We start from the raw sequence: 24,307 nt of genomic DNA on the forward strand, positions 1-24,307 counted from the left end.
ACTGGAATCCGACCAGTTGGTGGCGTCTCTTTTGTTTGTCTTGCTCTTTGGAAATGGTGTGATTTCCATACACAACCACCACTTTATGGGAGAGGAGGACTTGCTACTGGATTTAGGTGGGTGGAAAACAACATAATATGGATCATCGGCCTGAAGGCTACAGCTAAATACATGAACATATTCATGCAATCAGAAATGTGGATTAATCGAGGAATGCGAGGGAGTATGGGACAATGGAATCTCACCCTATGGAATTTAGCAGTTTGATCACATGAAGCGAGTTGTTTGGGAAGGAGACGTCGCCTGCATCTACCTATAAAGCTAAGCCGAATCGAATGGACTGTATTTTGAGAGCAAGACATCCAAGTTGATTGTACAAGTAATAGGATACTGGATATATCTTTACATTCCAGAGGGGTAACTGGCCTGTCTGCATTTTAGATGCTAGCTAGCCAATGCATTTGAGTGGCAGGCTAGTTTAGCTAGTTCTCCATTGCTGCTCGCCATTGCTCCCTGTCGCGTCGGCGTCAGAGCCGATGACAACGCTCTTGTGTCTAAATCACAGTTTTCACGTGATGTCGCGGATGGCTTTTGGCCTCTATCAGAATTAGCTTGTTAGTAGCCTGCCAGCCATTATTTGCTTATCACAAAATATTCTCTACAACAGCGAGTGTTGCAGAAAGAGACTCCATGTTGGCAAAAGCAAGTGTTTAATTTGCATCAAAACAATATTTAGTTAGCTATATAGCAATAATAGCCATCGTTATGGCTAACGTTAACTAGTTAGCAAGCTAGCCAACTTGATGTAAAGGGCAAGCTAGCGCGCTGTTAGCTGGGTAGGTTCTTAACGTTATGTAATGCTGGATATCAATAACATCAGCCAACTAGTCGCTTGTCGTGGATATAATTGTTCTTTCAATTTTGGGAAAGTTTATCGGGAACATTTACTTGCAACGTTCACTGACCAGTCAACGTTAGCTAGCTTGTTAGGGAGCAAGCCCTTACATCGTAGTTCGCTTTGCATTACTAGATATTGTAGCATTAAACAGGCTCCAGTGGACAGTCCAGTCAGGTCAGAAGGCATCCTGTTTACAGCGGATATCCACCTCTTAGTCAATTTAGGAACACTTAGGTAATCATGCTGCACCAATGCATGCCATTCGAAGATACTTTTTGTGCATTTTAAATGTTGCACGAACTCCCATTATAGAACAGTTCACAGCACCACATCGAACATTGGCCAAGTTTAACACAAGATAAAGGGACGTCTAGTCGAACATCATCACGTGCACGGAGATCATGTACTGTTCTTCCAAGAGCCACACCAGTAAACTAGCCTCGAGGACTAAATTTAGCTCGCAAGGGATGGAAACCAATTTACTGAGCATAATGCGAGTACAGTTGTCTACCTGACTTTACTTGGATTGGAAGTATCAACATAATAAGCTGGAGGGAATCTTTATATATATCCATATTACTTAGATTTTAATGAGTTTAAGCTAATGTTGGAATACTAGTGGAAATGCATATGCATTGTAATTAATTCGAATGTTTATTAGCTATTATCTCAGAAAACAAATACAATAGGACAGGAGCTGTTGACAAACAGGCATCACTAAGACATTTGATGACAACGTTATTGTGCAAGCTATCACTTCCGGGTAGGACTGGAAACACAACAAGCCTTTAAGAAAATATACTCTTTACTTTTGTATTGATTTGCTTGTTGCTGGTATTGCTATGTAGTTACACTTTGTTTTAAGACTAAATGAAAATAACACTGTAGATATTGCACAGTCAGTGGTGCCTGAATTTCATGTATTTTGCTTTGAGATAGCACACAATTTAAAGTCCCCCACCAGCTATTTATTTTTTACTTTTCCTGTCACGCTAGATTGTTCTAACACTGTTTCAATTCGCCCGGAGCGCTGTTTCAACGGTCTACTGTAAGATACTTGAAGATTGCCTATGACAAAATTAGGAATATGCACCAAGTGCTCTCTGAAAGGAATAAGCTCCCCACTAGCTGACGTGAGGAGTTGTAACTTTTGGACATAACTGGCAGGCAGCAGCAGCACTGTGGAACTCTGTACAAAGAAACTTGAAGAAAAAAGGAGATGGTCACCCTGCTGTGACATCATTGGACTCACGGACACGCTCGAGCCGTCTGCAGCCATGAGTCTCCGCCCCCCCACCTCAACACTGGACAGGTAGGACTGACTGCTGATGATGGTGCTACTGACAGATGGGTCAATCTGTTTTATTTCCTTGTTTTCTCTGGTCCTCTCTCCTTGTCTCTTTCTCAAAACGCAATTGGATGAGAAGATCAGAGGGGAGGGAGCTCCAATGCGCTTTGAGAAGGAGACGAGTGGGGAGGATGTAAGTAATCAAGGAAGTACAGTGTCAAGAAAAGTATGTGAACCCTTGCATAAATTGGTCATCAAATTTGATCTGATCTTCATTGAAGTCACAACAATAGACAAACAGTGCGCTTACAAAAATTTGTGTGTTATTAGTTTATTTTTCTTGTCTATATTGAAGACATAATTTAAACATTCACAGTGTAGGTTGGAAAAAGTATGTGAAGCCTAATGACTTCTCCAAAAGTTAATTGGAGTCAGGAGTCAGTTAACCTAGAGTCCAATCAATGCGAAGAGATTGGAGATGTTGGTTAGAGCTGCCTTGCCCTGTAAACACTCACAAAATGAGAGTTGGCTATTCACAAGAAGCATTGCCTGATGTGAACCATGCCTCGAACAAAAGTGATCTCAGTAGACCTAAGATTAAGATTTGTTGACTTGCATGAAGCTGGAAAGGGTTACAAAAGTATCTCTAAAAGCCTTGATGTTCATCAGTCCACGGTAAGACAAATTGCCAACAAATGGAGAAAGTTCAGCAGTGTTGCTACTCTCCCTAGGAGTGGCCGTCCTGCAAAGATGACTGCAAGAGCACAGCGCAGAATGCCCAATGAGGTTAAGAAGAATCCTGGAGTGTCAGCTGACACTAAAGACTTACAGAAATCTCTGGAACATGCTACCATCTCTGACAAGTCTACGATACGTAAAACACTAAACAACAATGGTGTTTGTGGGAGGACACCACAGTAGAAGTCACTGCACTCCAGTCACTGCTGCACGTCTGAAGTTTGCAAAAAGAGCACCTGGATGTTCCACAGCGCTACTGGCAAATTATTCTGTGGACAGATGGAACTACAGATGAGTTGTTTTGGAAGGAACACACAAAACTATGCGCAGAGAAAAAAAGGCACAGCACACCAACATCAAAACCTCATCCCAACTGTAAAGTATGGTGAAGGGAGCATCATGGAGGGCCTGGACAGCCTGCTATCATCGACGGAAAAATGAACTCCGAAGTTTATCAAGACATTTGCAGGAGAATGTTAGCCTATCTGTCTGCCAATTGAAGCTCAACAGAAGCTGGGTGATGCAACAGACAACGACCCAAAACACAGAAGTAAATCAACAACAGAATGGCTTCAACCCAATTTGAGATGCTATGGTATGACTTCAAGACAGCAGTTCACATGAGACTTCCCAAGAATATTGCATAACTGAAACAGTTTTGTAAAGAGGAATGGTCCAAAAATCCTCCTGACTGTTGGGCGGGTCTGATCTGCAACTATTGCTGCCAAAGGAGGGTCAACCAGTTTTTAAATCCAAGGGTGCACATACTTTTCCCACCTTCCACTGTGAATGTTTACACGGTGTGTTCAATCAAGACATGAAAATGTATTATTAGTTTGTCTATTGTTGTGACCTAGATGAAGATCCAGTCAAAGTTTATGACCAATTTGTTCACATACTTATTCTTGCCACTGTACAATTGATTCTCCTGATGTCTTCTTGCTAGACATGCAGTCAGTGACTATTATGTTCAAAGATCTATCTACTAGCTTTAGCCTATTGCTTCTACCAGGCCGCATTACCGCATGTTGGATGTTGTACTAAGTTGTGATCCCCTGAGTGTACCTTTCCGTACAGGGCTATTCTGAACTGTGAAGGAGCTGTAATCACATTTGATTCACTGGTTACATTTGATGTGGTATCCTTTATGACTCACTGTCCTATTGTATTTGTATACTGTATGTGTTTGCATGCATGTCTCTGTCTGTTCATGTGTACCTCTCTTTTTTCCCTTTTCCTCCTTTCACTTTTGCTATCTCTGTGTCCACTTCCTGTGTCATGTGACAGTGGGGCAGCCATTAAGAAACACTCTCATCTGCCCAGGTAGGCTGGCTGTCTAATAAGAGCCCCTTGTTGGTGGTTAATGTAGATCTGCAGTTGGAACGCTGCTAATCTCGTCCACCTGCCGGCTCTCTCGCTGTCTAACCGTCTGGTTTCACAGCGCCTCAGAATGGAACTTGAATGAAAGCCTATGGCTGAGCTCTCAGTCCAACATCTAGCATAACCCTTAGATCAGGGTTCCCCCAACAAGTGACCCGTGTGCCGAATTTGGCCCGCGGGTGATTTTTATTTGGCCCATAAGATTTCTGAGTAAAAGAAAACTAACTATTTTACAATTGTTGGACCTAATAGACTGTGTTAATAAAAAGAGAAGAAAAAAACAGCAAATCATCTCCAAGTGATTTTAATTTTGGAAATCTGTTCCAAAGTATTCCAACACATAATAGAAATATATGTGATCGTATACAAATATAATCAAGGTTTGAAATTATTGTTTTAGTCAAATATTATATCTGTTTTGGCTTCTTGCGGTCAATTTGCAGCCTACAAATTATTTGTCATCATGTTTTGCCCCCCTGACCACCCACTTAAGTACAAAATTGGCCCTTCGCTGAATCTAGTTGATGATCCCTGCCTTCGATGAACCTTCCCTCTACATTGTGGACATCAGAGCACGAGCAGCGCAAGTGATTTAAACAAAGAATTGAGTTCGTAAAAGTCCCGTCTAATACAACTTTAGCAAGCTCGCTTCCGATTTTTCTTTTTTACCCACACCACTTTCAAGTTCCACTTTGAAGCACAGATTTACCAGCCTGGGGAGGAGGTTCAGAACGCTGCTACAGCAGGCTTCCTTTGTTGGTGTCATCAAACTTTACGTACTCTTTAACTCTCCTTGTTTTTCTGTCAGTGCTTGTCTACTTTGTACTCTCCTACTTTTATTCTTAAACACCTTTCCTTTTCTCTCTTGGTCCCTTCTTCTCTGGCTTCTCGCTTTCAGCCCTTTTGCTGCTTGGTGAGTTTTCTGCTCAGTTTATACTTGAGCTGTAAGAAATGCTGAAAGGCAAACTAAGCACAGATTCCAGCTCGCCCACGTTCCACAGCCCCCCCCCCCCCCCCACAGGATCTCTCCTCCTACCTCTGGCACTCTCTCCATCTAACTACCCCTGGTCTCCTCTGCGTGAATCTCTGGCTCTTTCACAGTACATTTTTCCTCAATACCTCACATCCTCTCTCTTCGCTTCCTTTTCAAAATGCGTTGGAGAAGGTCTGAGCGACACAGGATTTTGGACCTTCTCCAAAACGCTTGAGAAGGAGTCAAGGAGATGGGATCCAGGGAAAGGCAACTTGAGATGCAGCCGCTGTGTCCCATACACTCCTCTTTACTCTCTCCTCGTTCCTTCTTCACCACCTGCCAGAATTCCTCCCTCCCTCTCCTTCTCCCCAGCCATCCCAGTGTGATCCTGATTGATTAATCTTTCCACAGTGTAGCACCCTATTTGTGTCTCACGTTTCTCTTGTCCTGCCTTTCCCTCCAGGCTCAGCAGCCTGACGATAGGAGACTCGGAGCGCAAGACCTCCAGCGGCCAGCAGAGGGAGCCTCTGGCCGACTTCCCCACTGAGAGCACAGGTACATGGGTTTTATAGCACAGATAGATCTTCCCCTCCCTCCTTCACTCCATCTCACCTCCCTCCTCTCTCAGGTCAAGGTCTGGTTCAGAGATGTGTGGTTGTACAGAAGGACCAGCTAGGGTTCGGCTTCACTGTGTGTGGCGAGAGGATCAAGCTGGTGCAGAATGTTCGACCAGGTCAGAACCGTCTAGAACCAACACGTACATTTCTACACGTCTTCTCTAATGCTTCCTGGACAATCTGTCATATGTCACTCACATCTCTCCATGCAGGTGGCGCAGCGGTCAAGGCAGGGGTCCACGAGGGAGACAGAATCATAAAGGTTACTCCTCGTTTCAAACTTTTACCGCGGAGTGAGTGCTCCTCTCTCTTTCTTATCTTCTCTCCATCCCTCCATCTCTCTCTCTCAGGTCAATGGCTCGCTGGTGTCGTCCATGTCTCATCAGGAAGTGGTGAAGCTCATCAAGTGTGAGTGTCACTGGTCACTATAACGTTGGTGGCGGCGCCTCTGCTTAGGATGCCTTCATTTGTGAATTGTGTTCAGGAGTAGTAATATGTCTTGTCACTTCCTGTCTTCTCTCTGTTGCACTTTCATGCTCTATCGCTCTCGTGTACTCTTTCCTTCCAGCTGGGACATATGTTGCTCTGACTCTTCAAGGACCGCCCCCTTCAGCAGCTGCCCTCCCCACTGACCTCTTACCTAATCAGCGGACGTCACTGGGAGGAGAAGCCCCGCCTCCTCCACCTCCACCCCTCTCCCCCGGACTGACCAGCAACCCCTCCCAAAGGATCACCAAACCACTGCAGGTGAGTTCCCTCACCATACCTTAACCGTCACCATAATACTTAGACACTGGCTGGTAGGCTAAACCTGACGATTTCTGTGACCGTATGATCAAGCGATGTTGCGTAACATGGGTCAAACGACAATGAGTTGAATAACACCGCATTTTCTCTCTTCCTCCTCTGTAATTTTGTGTGTGTGTTAGAACCTAGATGTACAGAAACACGCCACTCAGATCCTCAGGAACATGCTGGAACAGGGAGAGGCTGAGCTTCAGGTAACGGCTACGTACAGGGTTGCGAAATTCCGGTAACTTTCCGGTAACTTTCCCCAAATTTCCGGGTTTTCCAGAAATCTTGGTTGGAAGATTCCCGGAATCAGTAGGTAATAAGCAGGATCCGGAATCCTTTGGGGAAATGTTGCTACTCCAAACAGTCAAACACACTTAGAATGGATACTTTTCGGTCATCTGGAATATAGACATATCTGTTCTATATATTGCATTTCTATCTCAAAATGTTTTGCCCCACTGGATATGTAATGGAAAGGACACACTGCTTATGAAAGTAGCCCTTTATTCAGACCAATAATCATTGGGGGGGGGGGTCTCATCACTGACCAATCAGTGCCTCTGATAAAGTCACTTTGGCCAATCCCGCAGGACTTGATGGAGGAACTGTTACTGAACCCCTCCCCATCCCTGGAGGAGCGAATCGAAAGTGCCAAGCGGCGGGCCCAACAAGTCAGGGTTAAAATCCAGCAAGATCTGGTGAGATACCTGTGTGGATGACAACAGACTCTTAACACCAGTCCTCTAAACTTGTCAGTACCTAATAATACCTATCTATTACGTGTTCATTACCGCAGTTTAACATCTTTGTTGTTTCTCTGTCTCTCAAGGATGGAACTCGATTGGAATCTGTGACCAGCTATGTCGTAGCAGGAGAAGGTTTCTATGGGATTTTGTTTGTCCATAATTCTTGTGGGTTTTTTTTTGTGTGAGGAAAATTGATGCACTGTCTTGATGTTTCTGCAGGTCGGTTGTCAGGGGATTCAAGTGAAGGAGACTTTGAGGTAAGTAATGTAGGTGCTCTTCCTTTTCTTTATGACTGATTTAGCGAGAGAGAATCCCAGAGAGAGAGAAAGTGAATGAGGAAGAGAGATATGGTCCTTTTCACTCCTCCTCCCTCAGGCCTGTGAGAGCCCCCACTCCTCCCCCTCCACCTCCACCTTCAGGACCCCCCCTCTACCGGAGACAGGGCTCTGACACACACACATTCTCCGACTCGGTGAGACCAAGCAACACGCGTTGCGCGCACACACCGATTCCGTGAGAACACACACACTTGCATATACCTGTAGTCTACCCTTTGGTGAGGTGAACAATGTCTCCTACACACAAAAACACATGCCAGTTCTATTTGCCTCGTATCATCATGATGTGTCTCTTGTCAGGCTGGGAAGGCTCAGATCATTGGCCCAGAGGAAGAGGAGGAAGAGGACGACAGCTATCCGCTCAATGAGGTGAGATGGTCCTCATCAGAAAACATCACTCACCTCATCTAACTACCCTGCGTCTCACGTAGCTATGTTTAACTGTGTTAATCTCCTTCTCTCCCCCCCCCCCCCCCAGATGGACGGCCCATTTCAGGACATAGAACTTCTCAAGTCGCGACCGGCCCACATGACCGTGTTCATGAGATACCTCTTCAGCCAGCTACTGGATCCCAACCCGCTGGTCAGTGCTTTGATCTTGAATACTGTTATTTACTGTAGTTTGATATCTTTTACATGGGAATTAATCTAGTGTGTGTGTGTCTTTACAACAGCTGTTCTACCTGTCGGTGGAGGTCTACCTGGGCTCTAGCCCTAAAGACGCCCGTGCCCTCGCCCCACAGATCTGCTCCCACTTCCTGGACGCTGATGCTGTATGTCTCTCATTGGTTCAATTAATGAATCACATTCAGTTAGACCAGGGCCTGTAGGTATCAAGCATCTCAAAGTGGTAGTGCTAATTTAGGATCAGTTTGGACTTTTGGATCATAATGAATTTAATGCCATGGATCGGGGGGGGCTGATCCTTGTTCCGCCATGCTACTCACTCAGCCCATCGATTCATCTTGAGAGATTGTAAAGAAAGCTTGAACTCGTCTATGTAATGGCTCCTTAAATGTTTGTTTTCTTCTTTTGCAGCCGTTGAAAATCAGAGTACGAGAAGAATACCTGTCCGATATAGGTAAGTTACTCTCAACATAGGTCAACAGTTGTTACACTGTTTGGGCATTCATAGCAATCTGTGCTATGAATGCACTGTGTTGTGTTAGTCTTACTGTCTGGTGTTGTTGCCCTGTCCCAGAGAGTCGACTCCATGCCCAGGAGGACATCAGGGGACCTCTTTCTGAGCTCCAACAGCAGGTGCTGCCTGACATTCAGGACCAAATACAGGATTACAGGTACTGCCTAGTTGAGTAGTGTGTGTGTGTGTATATGAAACCGTAGGTGTGCCTTGAGGCTTGTGGTAAAATGCAGAAAATGGCTGTGTTTGTATTGCGTGTGTGTTGTGTTTGTGTAACCTATGTTGTGTGTGCAGGAGTAAGCAGATGATGGGTCTGGGTTCTCTGTTTGGAGAGGGAGACCTGCAGCAGCTGGATGGAGACCCAGCCAAGGAGAGGCTAGTGGTGGACAGACAGGTCACTGCTCTCTGGGAAATACTGTGAGTTGGAACGTCTTCCGATTTTTATATGATACGTAAAGTATATCTTATAAGGGCCAGGTACTGTGAGTTGGAGTTTGAAGTACTGGATATTCAGTATATACATACAGTGTGGTCTGACGTTATTGCCACCCTTGATACAGATGAGCAAAAATGACTTTGTAAAAGAAGTCGGCTACTATTGTCTGCTCAAAAGGAGGTTATTTTCTGCTCGCGCGTTCTCATTTCAACGCCAAACCCACCGCTGATGTGAGTGGCCAAACAGCTCTATTTTCATGTCATCCGACACTTGTAAGTGGTCTTGGATTGGAACCAGTGCTTTGGTCAGATGACATGAAAATGAAGCTCTTTGGCCACGCACACCAGCAATGGGTTCGGCGTTGAAATGAGAACACGCGAGCAGAAAATAACCTTGCGTCTACTGTAAAAAAAATGGTGGTGGATCTTGGTTTGACCTGTGGTTTGAATTGAGGAGGGCTGTCCATAAGCGCAGACGAAGGATATCAAAGATCTGGAAGGTTTCTCTATGAAGGAATGGTGTAAGATCCCTCTCATTGTGTTCTCCAGCTCATAAATCATTTTCTAAAAAGTCTGTGTCCTTGCACGGGGGAGGTATGAAACGTATTGAAAACAGGGATGTCAATCATTTTAGACCCCACTGTATATTAAGTGTATGTCAGGACCACAAGCTTTTCAGGGCCACTTTTTAAATAGCAATATGACTACTGTCACGGTAGGGGATTTTGCTGTAGGACCGTTAAGGTTGAGAGTGATACAAGTCGTCTCACTCAAGTTCTCATGCCACCCGGCTAACAGGTGACTCACAGGTCCGCCGGACTGACCTGGTTATGTATCCTGCCCTTTTATTCTGAGATTAGCCCTGTGTGATGCCGTCAGGCTTGTTTCAGGATCTTCGATAATATCAATCAGACTTAGAGTACATCTTGTTTTACTTTCACTTTCCCCTTGTATGCTCTTATATCTAGACTCACGCAAGCTTTACCTTGGTTACGATTTACAGTCTATGTCCGTCGACTAATACTATTTGTATATTAATATAGAGGATACCTGTGACAATAAAATGATTGTTCTGTCCAAACCGTTATATTGTCTTTAGTGTAGAAACTAGTCTTTGTTTCCCTAGATTGGGAGTGTCAGAGGTGTTCTCTCCCCTAGGGTTTTGGGGCTAGTTGGACCTGGTTGGTTCCCAAAGAGTATGTTCTTCAACTCACAATATCTCTGTAGGTTTTATCCAATCACTCAGTATCTGTTCCTCCTACTCAAAGTTTGTACTATGATTCGCTGAATCTTGTTAAAAGGCTGTGTCGAGATCAAGACCCTCGGTAACACCACTGATGCTGTGTATCTACTCCAGTTACGGGGTGGATTTATTAAAGAGTGTACGGGGTGGTTGTCTCTATTTGTCTCTTTACAAAATCCAGGAATCAAAAGTTACAATTGTTCTAGAGTATGAAAGTCATATATTACCTTTTGGGATGATGATGAGGATAGTTCAACCTATCACACGCTGCCTGTCAGTGATAAGTTGAGTAGATCTATCATGCATTTCCATTGTGCGGTGGCAGTGCTACTAGTTTCAGTGCTTCGGGTGGCTGTGTCGTGAGGTGGCAGTGATACTAGTTTCAGTGCTTCGGGTGGCTGTGTCGTGAGGTGGCAGTGCTACTAGTTTCAGTGCTTCGGGTGGCTGTGTCGTGAGGTGGCAGTGCTACTAGTTTCAGTGCTTCGGGTGGCTGTGTCTATGCATCATCTAAACCCAAATCTTCCATCAAGTTCACCCAGGGTGAGGTGTCCTCAAAGCTCTTTTTTTTTTGTGCTCTTGCGTCACTACTATGATAACTTCAAACAATACGAAGGATGATACGGTGTTGCGCTTACCTTTTTTCTTGATTATTTGATGTCAGCAAAGCACAACAGCAACTACAGTGGGACACACTGTTTGTAACCATCAGAGCACTGAACCTGGCGGTTGCCAAGCAACGGGTCAGCAGTTGTAGCCGCCCGGTGGCCAATAAAACTGTATTGGAGCGCATGACTGTGAGTCCGCCAGCTCAACCTCTCACTGCACCGTACCAAAGGGCAGTGTGTGATCACTGGGAGCTTCAGCAGGCTAGCCATGGCCGCCTAGCCACATGATGCTTTAAAACACACCCGCCCACTCCCATCACATGACTCACTGCTAGCAGGTAGACACTTGATTTTTCTCAGGGAGGATTTATTTTTGATCAACTTGTTTTACTGGGCCGAGACTCTTTGGAAATAATCCCCAGATCTAATAAAAATCAATTTTTTGTATTTTTATTTTGTGTGGAAGTCCAAAAGGGCGTGCGATTTAGAATAAGCTAATGGTTGTTTTACTGTGTGTTGCAGCTCGAAGCACGAAGAGGAGAGCAGGTAATTAAAGCCGGCGCGCGTGTGTTTGCTAGAGCATGACCGACTCTCAATACTACTCTGTTCGGCATGGAGATGCCTCTACTCAATTCTGTCGTTCTCGCTTTTTTCGCTCTCCCTTCTTCTCTTCCCATCCCTCTCTCTCTCACTCTCTCTTTTGCTCTCTCTCTCTCTACTCTCCTTTCTTTGTATCTTTCTTCTCCCCCTTCTACCTTTTTTCTCTCCCCCTACCTTTTTTCTCTCTCCTTTTTCCTTTTCTCTGCCCCTTCTACCTTTTTTTCTCTCCACTCTTTCCCCCTTCTACCTTTCCCCCTCTTTTTCCTTCCCTCTCCCTCCCCTCTTCAGTTCTCGTCTAGCCTCTGCGGTGCTGCTGTACCTCCGTCACTCAGGCATAAAGCTGAGGGACTCCAGGGTGTTCCCAGGCCTCAGCACTGAGAAGGAGAAGTGGCTCTCCTTCTTTCCCAAGACCAAGAAGGTAAGGAGGGGAGGAGGCAGGAGTCTTGTCCTACCACCAAGGGAGTGATTTGTAATTCTCTTATCAGTCGTATTTATTGAAACATCAAAGCTATTCGGGCTATTTTGAATTGGCAGAGCATGTAGTCCATAAGCTACAAACCTTGAGGTAATGATCAACTGAGAGGTCTCACGTGTTCGGTCTATTTCCTCTGTCTTACCGTTCATCGTTATAGGGTATGAAACGTTGTGTTGGAGTTTTGCTTCGATGCCAGTTTATCCAATTTTCCAGTGGTGTTCTTTTGTTTATGTTTACTACAGCTGAGCAGTTCAAAGAAAGAGAAGGATGGAGAGGACAGGAAGAGAAACCCCATCCTGAAGTATATCGGCAAGCCCAGGAGCACCTCTCAGTCCAGTAAATATATATACACACACACACACTTCTTGTTCTCATCTAACAGTATAATTGAATTCCATTGACCTCATCCTTTGTTTTCAGTCTTATTGATTTGTTGTAGAGGATTTAAAATGATTGTTCTGATTTAATTGTTTTTTTTTTTTTTTGGTTTCACTTTGATTTTTCAGCCTTCCATGTCCCCTTGTCTCCCACTGAAGGTATATAATTTATGTATTTTTATTTATAATTTTAGGTCTTTCCTTTTTATTGCATTTTTTTCTTCAGTGTTTTCTAAGCTCATTTTTAAAGCGTTAATATAAAGTGCCTCCAGAAAGTATTCACAAAGTATTCACGCTCCTTGACTTTTTCCAAATGTTGTGCTTACAAAATGGGATTCAAATGGTTCAATTGCCATTTTTTGGGCGGGGGGGGGTCAACATTCTACAAGAAATACTCTGTCAAAGTGGAAGAAAAAATTCTAGCATTTGTAAACAAAACCAAATAAAAAATAGCATTATCTTGATTACATAAGTGTTCAACCCCCCCCCTGAGTCAATACGTGTCAGACTCACCTTTGGCAGCGATTACAGCTGTGAGTCTTTCTGGGTAAGTCAACATTTGCCCTTTTTTTTAAATTCATTTCAAATTTCTTCAAGTTCTGTCAAATTGCTTGTTGCTAGACAACCATTTTCAGGTCTTGACAGATTTTCAAGCAGATTCAATAATATACTTCATATTTTCTGAAGGCACTGCATAATAACAAATGCCATTTAGCAGATGCTTTTATCCAAATCGACTTAGTCATGCGTTCATACATCATTTGCTGTTATCGCTTTGCTCTCTGTTGTCTAAGCTGGGTATCTGTAAAGCACTTTTTGCCAACTGCCGAGTTACACCGAGTGTACAAAACATTAACACCTGCTCTTTCCCTAACATAGACCTCCCAGATAAAAGCAATGATCCCTTATTGGTGTCGCTTGTTAAATCCACCTTGATCAGTGTCGATGAAGGAGAGGAGACGGGTCAAAGAAGGATTTTTAAGCCTCGAGACAATTGAGACATGGATTGTGTGTGTGTGTCCTACACTATTCACAGGGTGACTGGGCCAAACAAAATATTGAAGTGCCCCTTTGAACGGGGTATGGTAATGGGTGCACCGGTTTGTGTGAATAACCATATAACATTGCTGGGTTTCCCGTGTGTATCAAGAGAGGTCCACCACCCAAAGGACATCCAGCCAACTTCACACAACTGTGGGAGGCAATGTAGTCACTGTGGGCCAGCATCCCTTTGGAATGCTTTCGACACCTTGTAAAGTCCATGCACTGACCAATTAAGGCTGTTAGGAAGGTGTTCTTATTGTTTTGTACACTTGGTGTATGTCGTTTTTATACATTTACGTTTGATTGATTGATGTTCTATTTGCCTGTTGTCTCCTCAGTGCGCCCGGGCAGTGTGAGGAACATCATCCAGCAGTTTGAGAACCACACAGAGATCCCCGGGGAAGAGGGGGCCGAGGGAGACCCCCCGAGGCTCTCCTCCAGCAGCCTGGGAGAGGACAGCATGGACAGGTAACAGAGGGAGGGAGAGAGTGTGTGTGTGTGTGTGTGTCTCGACCCTTGTGCAAAATTCTTAGTGTGTTCAAACCCGTGCATGTGTTTGATTCGTGTCTCTCCCCCTCTCAGCCCCACGGTGTCGATGCGTCTGGCTCGTAGTGAGTCTCTGAAGGCGCAGGGGGAGGGGCGTCGGCGGGGTGGGTCCTCGGGGGCGGAGACAGTCCCTCGGTCCCGTAGCGACGTGGACATGGAGGACTGTGGAGAGGAGAGTGAAGGGCCGGGCCTGAGACCCTTACACCACAGCACCTCCTCTGCCTCCAGTAGCTCAGCACGGTGAGACTACAACACGCACCCAATCCAAGATCTGGAGCATGCACACTGCTCAAACACACACACCCTTAGATCTATGAATCCCACACTCCTTTGGAACTATGAATCCCACACTCCTTTGGAACTATGAATCCCACACTCCTTTGGAACTATGAATCCCACACTCCTAGAGACTGGTTGAGCAGCAGCATTGAATATATAGCAAATCTGTGTGTTGTTCTCCTCAGATCCTGCGAGAACCCCACCCCTCCGTACACCCCTCGGTCTTCCAGAAGAAAGTAAGTGAACCTTACTACTCTAATGTGTTAAGCTTTGCTGAGGGACTTGCAAGTGTATTGAATATCTGTGTGCGCGTGCGTATTTGTGTGTAGGAGTGTGGAGTTCCCGGTGGCCTTGCTCCCTGACGCCCCAGCCCTAGAGGAGGACGTGGTGGACAGTCACAACTGGCAGGAGACTGTGGCCCCGCAGGTCCTGGCTACTCTCTGTCCCCGAGAGGTGGACAGACAGGCTGTCATCTATGGTAAAATATATATATATATTTTTTTTTAAACACTGATTACCCAGGCTTTGTCTAGAAACAGAGGAATGTGCAAGGCTGAGAGTAACACGTGACATTGCTATACATCTATAACTGGGCCTGTAACCTCAAGACCACTGTCTATCAGATTAGTTAACACATGAAATCACCCCATATATATACATACACACACACACACACACACACACACACACACACACACACACACACACACACACACACACACACACACACACACACACACACACACACACACACACAACACGTAAGCCTTGTCCTCTCTAAAGATGGCTGCGAGAATCCCTTTGGGCTTTTATCAGACACCCGCCTCTATGGGACTGTTATTTCAGAAGGAAATTAGAGGAGAGGGTTATATTTACACCCCTTTTTATTTAGTCTGGTCTTTCTACCCCCCTTCCTTTATCAGAGTTGCTGACGACGGAGGCGTCTCACCTGCGTACACTCAGGGTGTTGGATCAGGTGTTCTTCCAGAAGATGAGGTGTGTTCTGAGCTCTGACGAGCTGGCCTGCATCTTCCCCAACCTGCCTCAGGTCTACGAGCTCCACGGTCAGTCACTGTGTGTGTCTGTGCGTGTTTCTCAATCCTGCCGATATGTATCGATGCAATGTGGATTTGAAGTTCTGATAAGGTCACGTCGCATAAAAGGGGTCCTCCCTTTGAGTGGCTTTGCTGTGTAAATGTCATATGTTTAAATGGTTTTAGTTGATGCAATGTTGCAGCATTGCCTTTGAGTGGCATTCCGTCTCATTGATGCTTATGCTCAATGTTGATTCAATGTAGTTATTGTTTTTTGGTCAATGTTGCTCCAATGTTGTTTTTGTTGTATTACAGCTAGTCTGTGCGAAGCCATGAAGAAGAGACGAGAATCTCCCATAGTTCAGGGCATCGGCGACATCATGCTGGCCAGGGTGAGTTTAACTAACCATGTCATCCCATCAAGTGATTTTTCTCATAGGTTATGGGTAGGATTGCTGGAAACATTCAACTTTTACCAGTCAACTACAAAGCATTTTGGTATCTTTGTTTTTTAAATGTCATTTATCACAAGACTTTGGGTACCTCATATTATCACCGGTGTCTAACTCTGGCCCTCTGTGTGGTCTTATTACATGTAAAATAGAATAAAATGAATGACAAAGCTGTAGATCATTATCCTAAATGTAAACCAACTTAGTGAATACCGTTGGTGTTTAATATGAGAGTTTCAGCATAAAGAGTTTGAAAATAATGCCATTGTTGATGAGATGCTTTTTTTCATGAGTCTTTTTTCCCCCTCTTGAACCATTTGGTCCATCTACTAGAAACTCATGGACCTAATGGACACAGATATAAGAAATGAATACTTTATATGAATGTGTTTTAATTTATTCCATTATAAATGACCATAGATTGACATAACGTTTCTATTCATTAGCAAAATAACAGAAGATGCCGGCAACTTACCGGTAGCTTTGCAACCCTAATTATGGGGTCTGGTTTTAAATGGAAAGGCGTTTTTACTATCATATCACATTTAGCCTTCCCGTCAGCCTTGACAATGGTATGCTATTTCCCCCAACTTCAAACAGCGATTAGCCTACAGGTGCGCACCAATGGAGGGTCCACAAAACCTGGCATAGATCAATGCAAAACAAACTGGAATTTTATTTATTATTTATTTATATTTTTTTATCTAATCAGTTCTATGATGACGAACATGGCTGATAACTTCAAATGCCCATTCCTAGATTTGAAGACTTTGCTATTGCTAATACCTGCCAAATAGATTTTAAATCAGAGAAAGAAAAAAAAATGTCTAGGGATAATTGTGGTGTATTTTGAATGGAGCGTCGGTGTGTACCTTTCTGGTAGTTTGAGGGCGTGGCGGGGGAGGAGTTTCAGGAGCAGGCGTCCCACCTGTGCAGTCAGCAGTCTCAGGCCCTGGAGCTCATCAAGAACAAACAGCGCAAAGACCCCCGTTTCGCACACATCATCCAGGTAACACGCGCGCACACAGTTGCAATGGCTTCTCGGCTCATGGATTGATTTGATTGATGTATTGGTTGATTGATGTGTTAACAGGAGTGTGAGGCCAGTCCACACTGTAGGAGGCTGCAGCTGAAGGACCTGCTGGTGTCTGAGACGCAGAGACTCACCAAGTACCCTCTGCTACTGGACAACATCCTCAAACACACAGAGGGTAAGTAGGATAGGTTTCTACCACACAGACAGACGTGTAAAGTGTAGAGTGTATGGTGATTTGGAAACCTTGTTTGTTTTGATGAAAGGCTTCCAGTAACTGCTCACTCACGTAATAGCTAACTAGAAGCAGACAGGTAGCTACTAGCTATTGACTTATTTGATGTCACTTGGAATAACGTCCTTCTCTTCCCCTAGCTGGTTCCACAGACCTCCCTCCTCTCCAACAGGCTCAAGCCTGTTGCCGGGGGGATATTGCAGGCCGTCAACGAGGTTGTCAGGGAGACGGAACACCGGCAGCGGCTCAACCAATACCAGCGCAGGTTGGACCCCACGCCACAGTTCAAGGTACTGCCCAATTTGATCTTGTTAATTTTTCCTTATCCTACATTCCTCTCAAAGTTTAGATTTTTCCTCCAACACATACCCACTGATAAGGTGTACCCAAACGTGCTTCAGTCCAGCTTAACCAAAAAAGGGAATCGGGTGCTCGACTGAGGGACTTGAAAATCCCCAAAACATCCCTTACCCCAGGACAATTCAACGGGCGACCCTCCAGGAGGATAAAGATAAATAGAATAAAGACTTCCGCGAAGTTCTGAAATATTTAGTTGAGTAATTTAACCTGGGTTAAGGAATTTTTTTTTTTTTTTTTTTTTTTGACATACCCAACGATATTGGTATGGTGATGCTGATGTCTACCATTTTGTCTTCTGTCTCTCCTCTCAGAGTCTGGACCTGACCAGTAAGAGAATGATTCATGAGGGTCCTCTCACCTGGAAAGTCAGTAAAGACAAAACCTTGGGTAAGAAAAACCCACCACACCCCACAATGAGTCAAACCTCATACAGTCTCCAGTCAAAGCCCCTTGTTATTGTAGTCGACACTTTAAAAAAAAAAAACAATTTAATCACTCTAATAAGCCCCACTGGTCTCTTTTGTGTTGCAAACGTTCTACAAACCTTACATCCATTTCCCACCAGGTTTTTGTTAGCATTGTTCCCGGAATGTTCTAACCACGTGGTTCTGTTTCTCCCTGCCACTCCCAGAGATCCAGGCGCTGCTGTTGTCAGACCTTCTGGTGTTGCTCCAGAGAGGTCCAGACGACCGGCTGCTGCTGCGCTGCCCGTCCCGCTTTCTGGGGGGGGGAGGTGGGGGTAGCGGGGATACCAAGGCCTCCTTCAGCCCCGTGGTCCAGCTAGACTCACTGCTGGTGCGCTCTGTGGCCACAGGTAAGAGGTCAGGGGTGATGGGAGGCCGTGTGGATCAGTCAGTGGTTGGGCTTAGATGTAACCACCAGTTTTCCGTTAATGGTGAAACAACATCGTACATTCTGCTATTACAGATCTCAATACTTTTGTTTAATGTTGAAATAATGATCATTACATAGTATTCATGGTTGAGTGATTCCTCTTTGATAATGCAGACCTTAATGAGATGCAAAAAAAACTGTGGTTGCTTTTTGAATGATTGACAGCTGTCACACGTGCCATTCCTTCCTCAGATAACAAGGCCCTGTACGTCATTAGCACAACAGAGCAACAGATATACGAGCTGGTAGCAGGGACGTCCTCAGAGAAAAACATGTGAGCACATCTAGACCAGCTATATCTATACTATGACTATTATAGTCCACCAGTTTTATCACAAGAGTTGTCATCATTAGCATTTTAACTAATGCATTTTGCTTATCACATGGAAAAGCTCTGGTTCTTAAGTCTTATTTTTTTACAGCTGGAAGGACCAACTTGAAAAGACCATCTCATTGGCTGCTGGCTCCTCACCTTCGACCAATAACAGATCCACACCTATTTTGTGAGTATCCCTAAGCTGATCTGTTTCTATCAATTACTATTGAAAAGATGGCATTGTAGTCTATTCACTATGTTGGTCCTAAACAAAACTGCCCAGACTAAATTCACTCTCTCACTCAGCTCCCCGAGTCTTGGTAATGCTTCCCCTGTCTCAACTGGCAGCCATGTCTACCAATCAGGTAAGAGAGATTGTGTCAGACAGGGAACATACATATGTTTTGGAGTAGATCATATTTACATTGAGTACATTTCTATACAGTAATATTCTGTATCATTCTGTCATTCACCATATTGAGTATCTTTAATCTCCCTAGACGACTCGATGACGGAGCAGGCAGTTTCAATGGGGACAAACTCTCCTAACGATGAGGACAATGAGCTCACGCCCACCACACCAACGGCACAATCAGGGGCTTTCCTCCACACTGAGGGACGGGACTACGTCAAGAAGCAGATTGGAGTGGCTGAGGCAGCTCTTGAAGACGGTGAGACTGAAAGAGAGACCTTTTGACTTATACTTTTGCGTCGCTAGAATATGTTTGTTTGATAATCCACTGACGACTTATTAAATTCCTCTTTCTGTCTCAGTGGAGATACTAAAGCGGCTGATTTTCCACAACTTTGAGGAAGTTGGGTGGAGTCACGACTCGGACGGAATGCCCACAAACGAGACAGCCAATGAGAGGAGCCCGCTCAATGACAGACAGAGACTGGCGTCCTCTGATACTCTTCTCAGTGCCAGTCCCAGCCAATTGGAGGCTGAGCATTCCGAAGCCCCGCCCTCGGAGGTGGGGTCCCCCAGTGTACATGTTGTGAGGAAAGGTAATGGGGACAGAAGGTGTAGACAACAACCTAATAACTTTGGCTGTTTAGGTTAAATGACTGCTTGTTTGTTGGTGCCTACTGTGGTCAAATCAAGTCTGACTCTACTACGGCTGTCCCCGACCCCCAAAAAATCTTGGTCAACCTAGTTGTCTGTTCTTTCGACCAATTAATTGGTTGAAATTTTAAAACGTGTATTTTTACATAGACACAACCTGTGTTTTTTAATCAAATAAACTATATTACTGAGCTTGTCAGATGCTTTAAGGACACTTTGATTTAAATAATTAAGACACACAAATGACTGGAGGGAGCCAGAGATAAATTTAGCCTAACCAGAAGAAGACAAAAAAACAATCCGACTTTGTTTACTTGCTGTTTTGAGGTAAAGAAAAAAATACTTTGAGAAGTTCTACAGTGGTGGTCAGTTAAGACAATCAGAAATACTATCAGATCCCCAATAGGGCACAATTATACACCTACATTTGTGCGCAGGCCAGGTAGCCTATGCCTTCTTCTGTGCATAATCAGGTGCGTGTCCAAAATGGAACGAAATAAACCAAAACTCACAAGTATAGACTAGGTAGTGCGCTCCGCAAACAACGTGCCCAGCAACGTGTCCACTCTGACAATGAAAACGGTAAAAGACTAATAATATTGAATTTATGAACAGAAATTACCATAACCAAACAAACATTGATGGTAATTAAAAGTAAATGTACTACTGGTGATACTGGTTCTCTATCCCCGCGGCCTCCGATGGATTAGTCCACTGAGACAGGCGTGAATCAGACTGGTGTCTCATGCTAGAAAACAGAAATATTTTAGACTGCTCGACAGAAAAAAATCTGTCGACCAAATAATCGAACTAAATGGGGTCAGCCCTAGACTCCACTGAATGACCACTGAATGCCTCTAATTGTTTGATAATACACACTCCTTTCTCTTTGGCATGTTCCCGAAGCTCTGTGTGATTCAACTGGTCGGGCGCACTTCTGATCTTTCTTTCTGCCTCTTTCCACAACTCTGTTTTGCTTTTCGCCTCCTTCTTCTCACGCCCTCGTACAATATCACATCTCCCTCACTTGCACTCAAACTCTCACCCCCATGACACTACCATGTTCCCCTACACATAAATGTATACTGTCTGACACACACGCGCGCACGCACACTCTTTCACGCCATCTGTCCTCTTATGCACAGCTGTGGTTGCGGGCTCTCCTTCTATCCCTGATGACATCACTGATGTCAACCTCCACTCCGACCAATCACCTGAGCCGAGAGGCGGGGCCAGTGTACGGGGTAATGCTCCAGTAGACAGTCCAGTTGTCCTTTTCAAACCTATCTTCCATTTAGGTCCCTGGCTCTCTGAGAATGTTTGTGATTACTACACCAGGCTCGTGTCCAGAGAACATTTTAGAAACACAGATTGTTTGGTTCTATCTAAATTTCGTTTTTAGTTTTTTCCATTTTGAAGCGTTTTCCAATTCATACCTACTGACCAAGCACACCGGCCACATACTATAAGATTTCACAGCTCTACTGTCAATTCACCATGAAGATTGACGATCGCCTTTAATTCCACTGTGCTGTAGGAAACGTGTTCTACCTGGTGATGCCTACAGAGCAGGGAGATGGACTGCTGGATGAGAGTCACACAGATGAGGTCATTGATCCCCCCACCCTGACCTCCACCGAACTTCCTGATCTGGACCAGGAAGTGATGTCATCAAACATTAAGCATCATGAGGAAGAAGGGCAGGTCTCTTCCACCCTGTCTGCTGGCAAACAATTGGAGCCAGAAAATCTGAGGCGGGAGGGAGGGCTTGGCCAATCACAAAAGGTCCTCCAGAGCTATGTGATCAAACACGTGGATGAGATTTTCCACACAATCGAGGAGCTGATGAGCAAGCTGCACCAGCTGAGGGTAAGGTGTTTAAACACACACACACAGATGTGACATGCCATTACATGAGAAACAGGAGAATCCACTCACTCACCCACTCACAATTTAGAACCCAGAGTTGAATATACATTTTGACATTATTTCCATGCTAACTATTACTTGTTATTTTCTCCCCCCATAACCCCAACAGGATATCGAGACAGCTCATCACCAGCTGCTGAAAACACTAAGAGAGCCGCCTGTCAATCAGGATTCAGATGATCTCCCTTGCAACCAGGTAACCGTCGTCAGGACGCAGTCTCTGGACCGGAACCCAGGGGATGGTGAGTTTAGCGGTCAAGGATCATTCCCACCATGTGTTGAAAGATATGGTCTGGATACAACCTTTTCACAAAGGCATTTCTCAAACCTTGAAATTCAATGGGGGCAGTTCTTGTTGTTTTTGTTTGGGTTTAAATCAATTCTCTGAGTTCTGTTATTGATAAACCTCTCACTCTCTCTGTTTCTATTTGTCCGTCCAGCAGAGCCAGCTAAGCCTGAGATCCTCTCCACTGGATTCTAAAGATGTTATCTCAATGAGGAATTCTTAAGACTCATTCACCCCTGCTCTGCCGTAGACATACGCACATACACACTGATGGACTGGGACCCCAGCCTTTACCCCCTACCCCACGTCTCACACCCCTAACCCTCAGCCCAATCCTAGCATACACTGCTCGTAGGAGCAGGATCCAGGAAGTACTGTGATGTCTTTGGTGTTGCCCTGGGCGACAAGGAAGTGATGCAGGACTGATGGCCCCGGCCCCCTGACATCGAAGGATCTGCCCCTAACACGGGTTCAGGGTGAACTCTGACCTCTGTGGAGCCAGAGGGAGTCCAGGGATGAGAGGATGGACAGATGAAGGACAAAAAAAGGAAGAGACTGAAAAGTAGAGAACAAGTGATGGAAATGTGTGAAGAAGCAAATAGATCATAATGAAAGTGGAGAGTGGGCAGAATCTAAATTGGCAAGGAATAATGCCATGGATGAGATGTTGGATGGAAGTAAGGTTGGTTACATTTGAAGGAGAAGGTAGTATACTTTGAACAAAGTAGTGATGGTTCAAGGGAGAGAGTTGAGAAGTGACAGATGAACAGGACAACGTAAGGACCCTAGCACTTTACCCACAATACATCATCTGTCGCGTATCCATACTCCACAACGGATTGGATTAGTGAGGGACTGGAAACTGGACAGATCACCGGCTCCATTGTGAGTCAAAGCTGCACCTTGTTTGAGCCAAGATGGTAGTTCATTACTACTGGTTGCTTTACAGTATGCCTGCCATGGAGGCCAATCGAAGAACGGTGTGTGTGTACGCGTGCACACACACGCTGAACCAAAATTAAAACGCAACATGCAACAATTTCAAAGATTTTAGTGAGTTAGGGGTGTGAAATATCAGTCAATTGAAATAAATTCATTAGGCACTAATCTATGGATTTCACATGACTGGGAATAGAGATATGCATCTGTTGGTCAAAAAACACAATCAGTATCTGGTGTGACCACCATTTGCCTCATGCAGCTCAACACATCTCCTTTGCATTGAGTTGATCAGGCTGTTGGTTGTGGCCTGTGGAATGTTATCCAACTCCTCGTCAATGGCTGTGCGAAGTTGCTGGGTATTGGTGGGAACTGGAACAAGCTGTCATACACGCTGATCCAGACCATCCCCAACATGCTCATTGGGTGATATGTCTGGTGAGTATGCAGGCCATGGAAGAACAGGGACATTTTCATCTTCCAGGAATTGTATACAGATCCTTGCGTCATGGGGCCATGCATTATTATGCTGAAACATGAGGTGATGGCAGATGATGAATGGCACGACAATGGGCCTCAGGATCTCGTCACGGTATCTCTGTGCATTCAAATGGCCATCGATTAAAATGCAATTGTGTTTGTTGTCCGTAGCATATGCCTGCCCATACCAAAAACCCCACCGCCACCATGGGGCACTCTGTTCACAATGTTGGCATCAGCAAACTGCTCGCCCACATGTCTGCCATCTGCCCGGTACAGTTGAAACTGGGATTCATCTGGGGAGAGCATACTTCTTCAGCTTGCCAGTGGCCATCGAAGGTGAGCATTTTCCCGCTGAAGTCGGTTACGACGCCGAACTGCAGTCAGGTCAAGACCCTGTTGAGGACCACAAGCATGCAGATGAGCTTCCCTGAGACGGTGATTACACATGATGATCTGCGGTTGGATGTACGGCCAAATTCTCTACAATTACGTTTGAGGCGGCTTATGGTGGAACAATTAACATTAAATTATCTGGCAGCATTTCTGGCGGACATTCCTACAGTGAGCATGCCAATTACGCGCTCCTTCAACTTGAGACATTTGTGGCATTGTGTTGTCAAAACTGAACATTTTAGAGTGGCCTTTTATTGTCTCCAGCACAAGGTGCACCTGTGTAATGATCATGCTGTTTAATCAGCTTCTTGATCTGTGACACCTGTCAGGTGAATGGATTATCTTGGCAAAGGAGAAATGCTCACTAAC

The 24,307-nt window shown here is 44.8% G+C and overlaps 1 protein-coding gene across 1 annotated transcript; it reads left to right on the forward strand.

Annotated features, from left to right (window-relative positions):
* Nucleotides 1-32: 32 nt before the first annotated feature.
* Nucleotides 33-23,229, forward strand: LOC124013986 (rho guanine nucleotide exchange factor 11-like). Its single transcript, XM_046328607.1, is given in 43 exon segments — nucleotides 33-2,210; nucleotides 5,741-5,832; nucleotides 5,906-6,010; nucleotides 6,107-6,156; nucleotides 6,245-6,302; nucleotides 6,463-6,641; nucleotides 6,824-6,895; nucleotides 7,280-7,387; nucleotides 7,519-7,567; nucleotides 7,655-7,692; nucleotides 7,811-7,858; nucleotides 7,860-7,907; nucleotides 8,074-8,142; nucleotides 8,252-8,356; nucleotides 8,448-8,546; nucleotides 8,812-8,854; nucleotides 8,975-9,071; nucleotides 9,209-9,331; nucleotides 11,720-11,743; nucleotides 12,086-12,215; nucleotides 12,515-12,608; nucleotides 12,779-12,808; nucleotides 14,032-14,161; nucleotides 14,276-14,479; nucleotides 14,704-14,754; nucleotides 14,848-14,996; nucleotides 15,442-15,582; nucleotides 15,868-15,944; nucleotides 16,888-17,013; nucleotides 17,098-17,215; nucleotides 17,413-17,462; nucleotides 17,464-17,562; nucleotides 17,944-18,019; nucleotides 18,264-18,446; nucleotides 18,719-18,800; nucleotides 18,949-19,029; nucleotides 19,149-19,207; nucleotides 19,343-19,513; nucleotides 19,617-19,850; nucleotides 21,054-21,152; nucleotides 21,446-21,777; nucleotides 21,947-22,079; nucleotides 22,278-23,229. Coding segments are annotated over 43 exon segments (4,332 nt in total). The 5' UTR covers nucleotides 33-2,175; the 3' UTR covers nucleotides 22,319-23,229.
* The last annotated feature ends 1,078 nt before the right edge of the window (nucleotides 23,230-24,307 follow it).

The sequence above is a fragment of the Oncorhynchus gorbuscha genome, linkage group LG25 (genome assembly GCF_021184085.1).
Source record: "Oncorhynchus gorbuscha isolate QuinsamMale2020 ecotype Even-year linkage group LG25, OgorEven_v1.0, whole genome shotgun sequence".
NCBI lineage: Eukaryota > Metazoa > Chordata > Actinopteri > Salmoniformes > Salmonidae > Oncorhynchus > Oncorhynchus gorbuscha.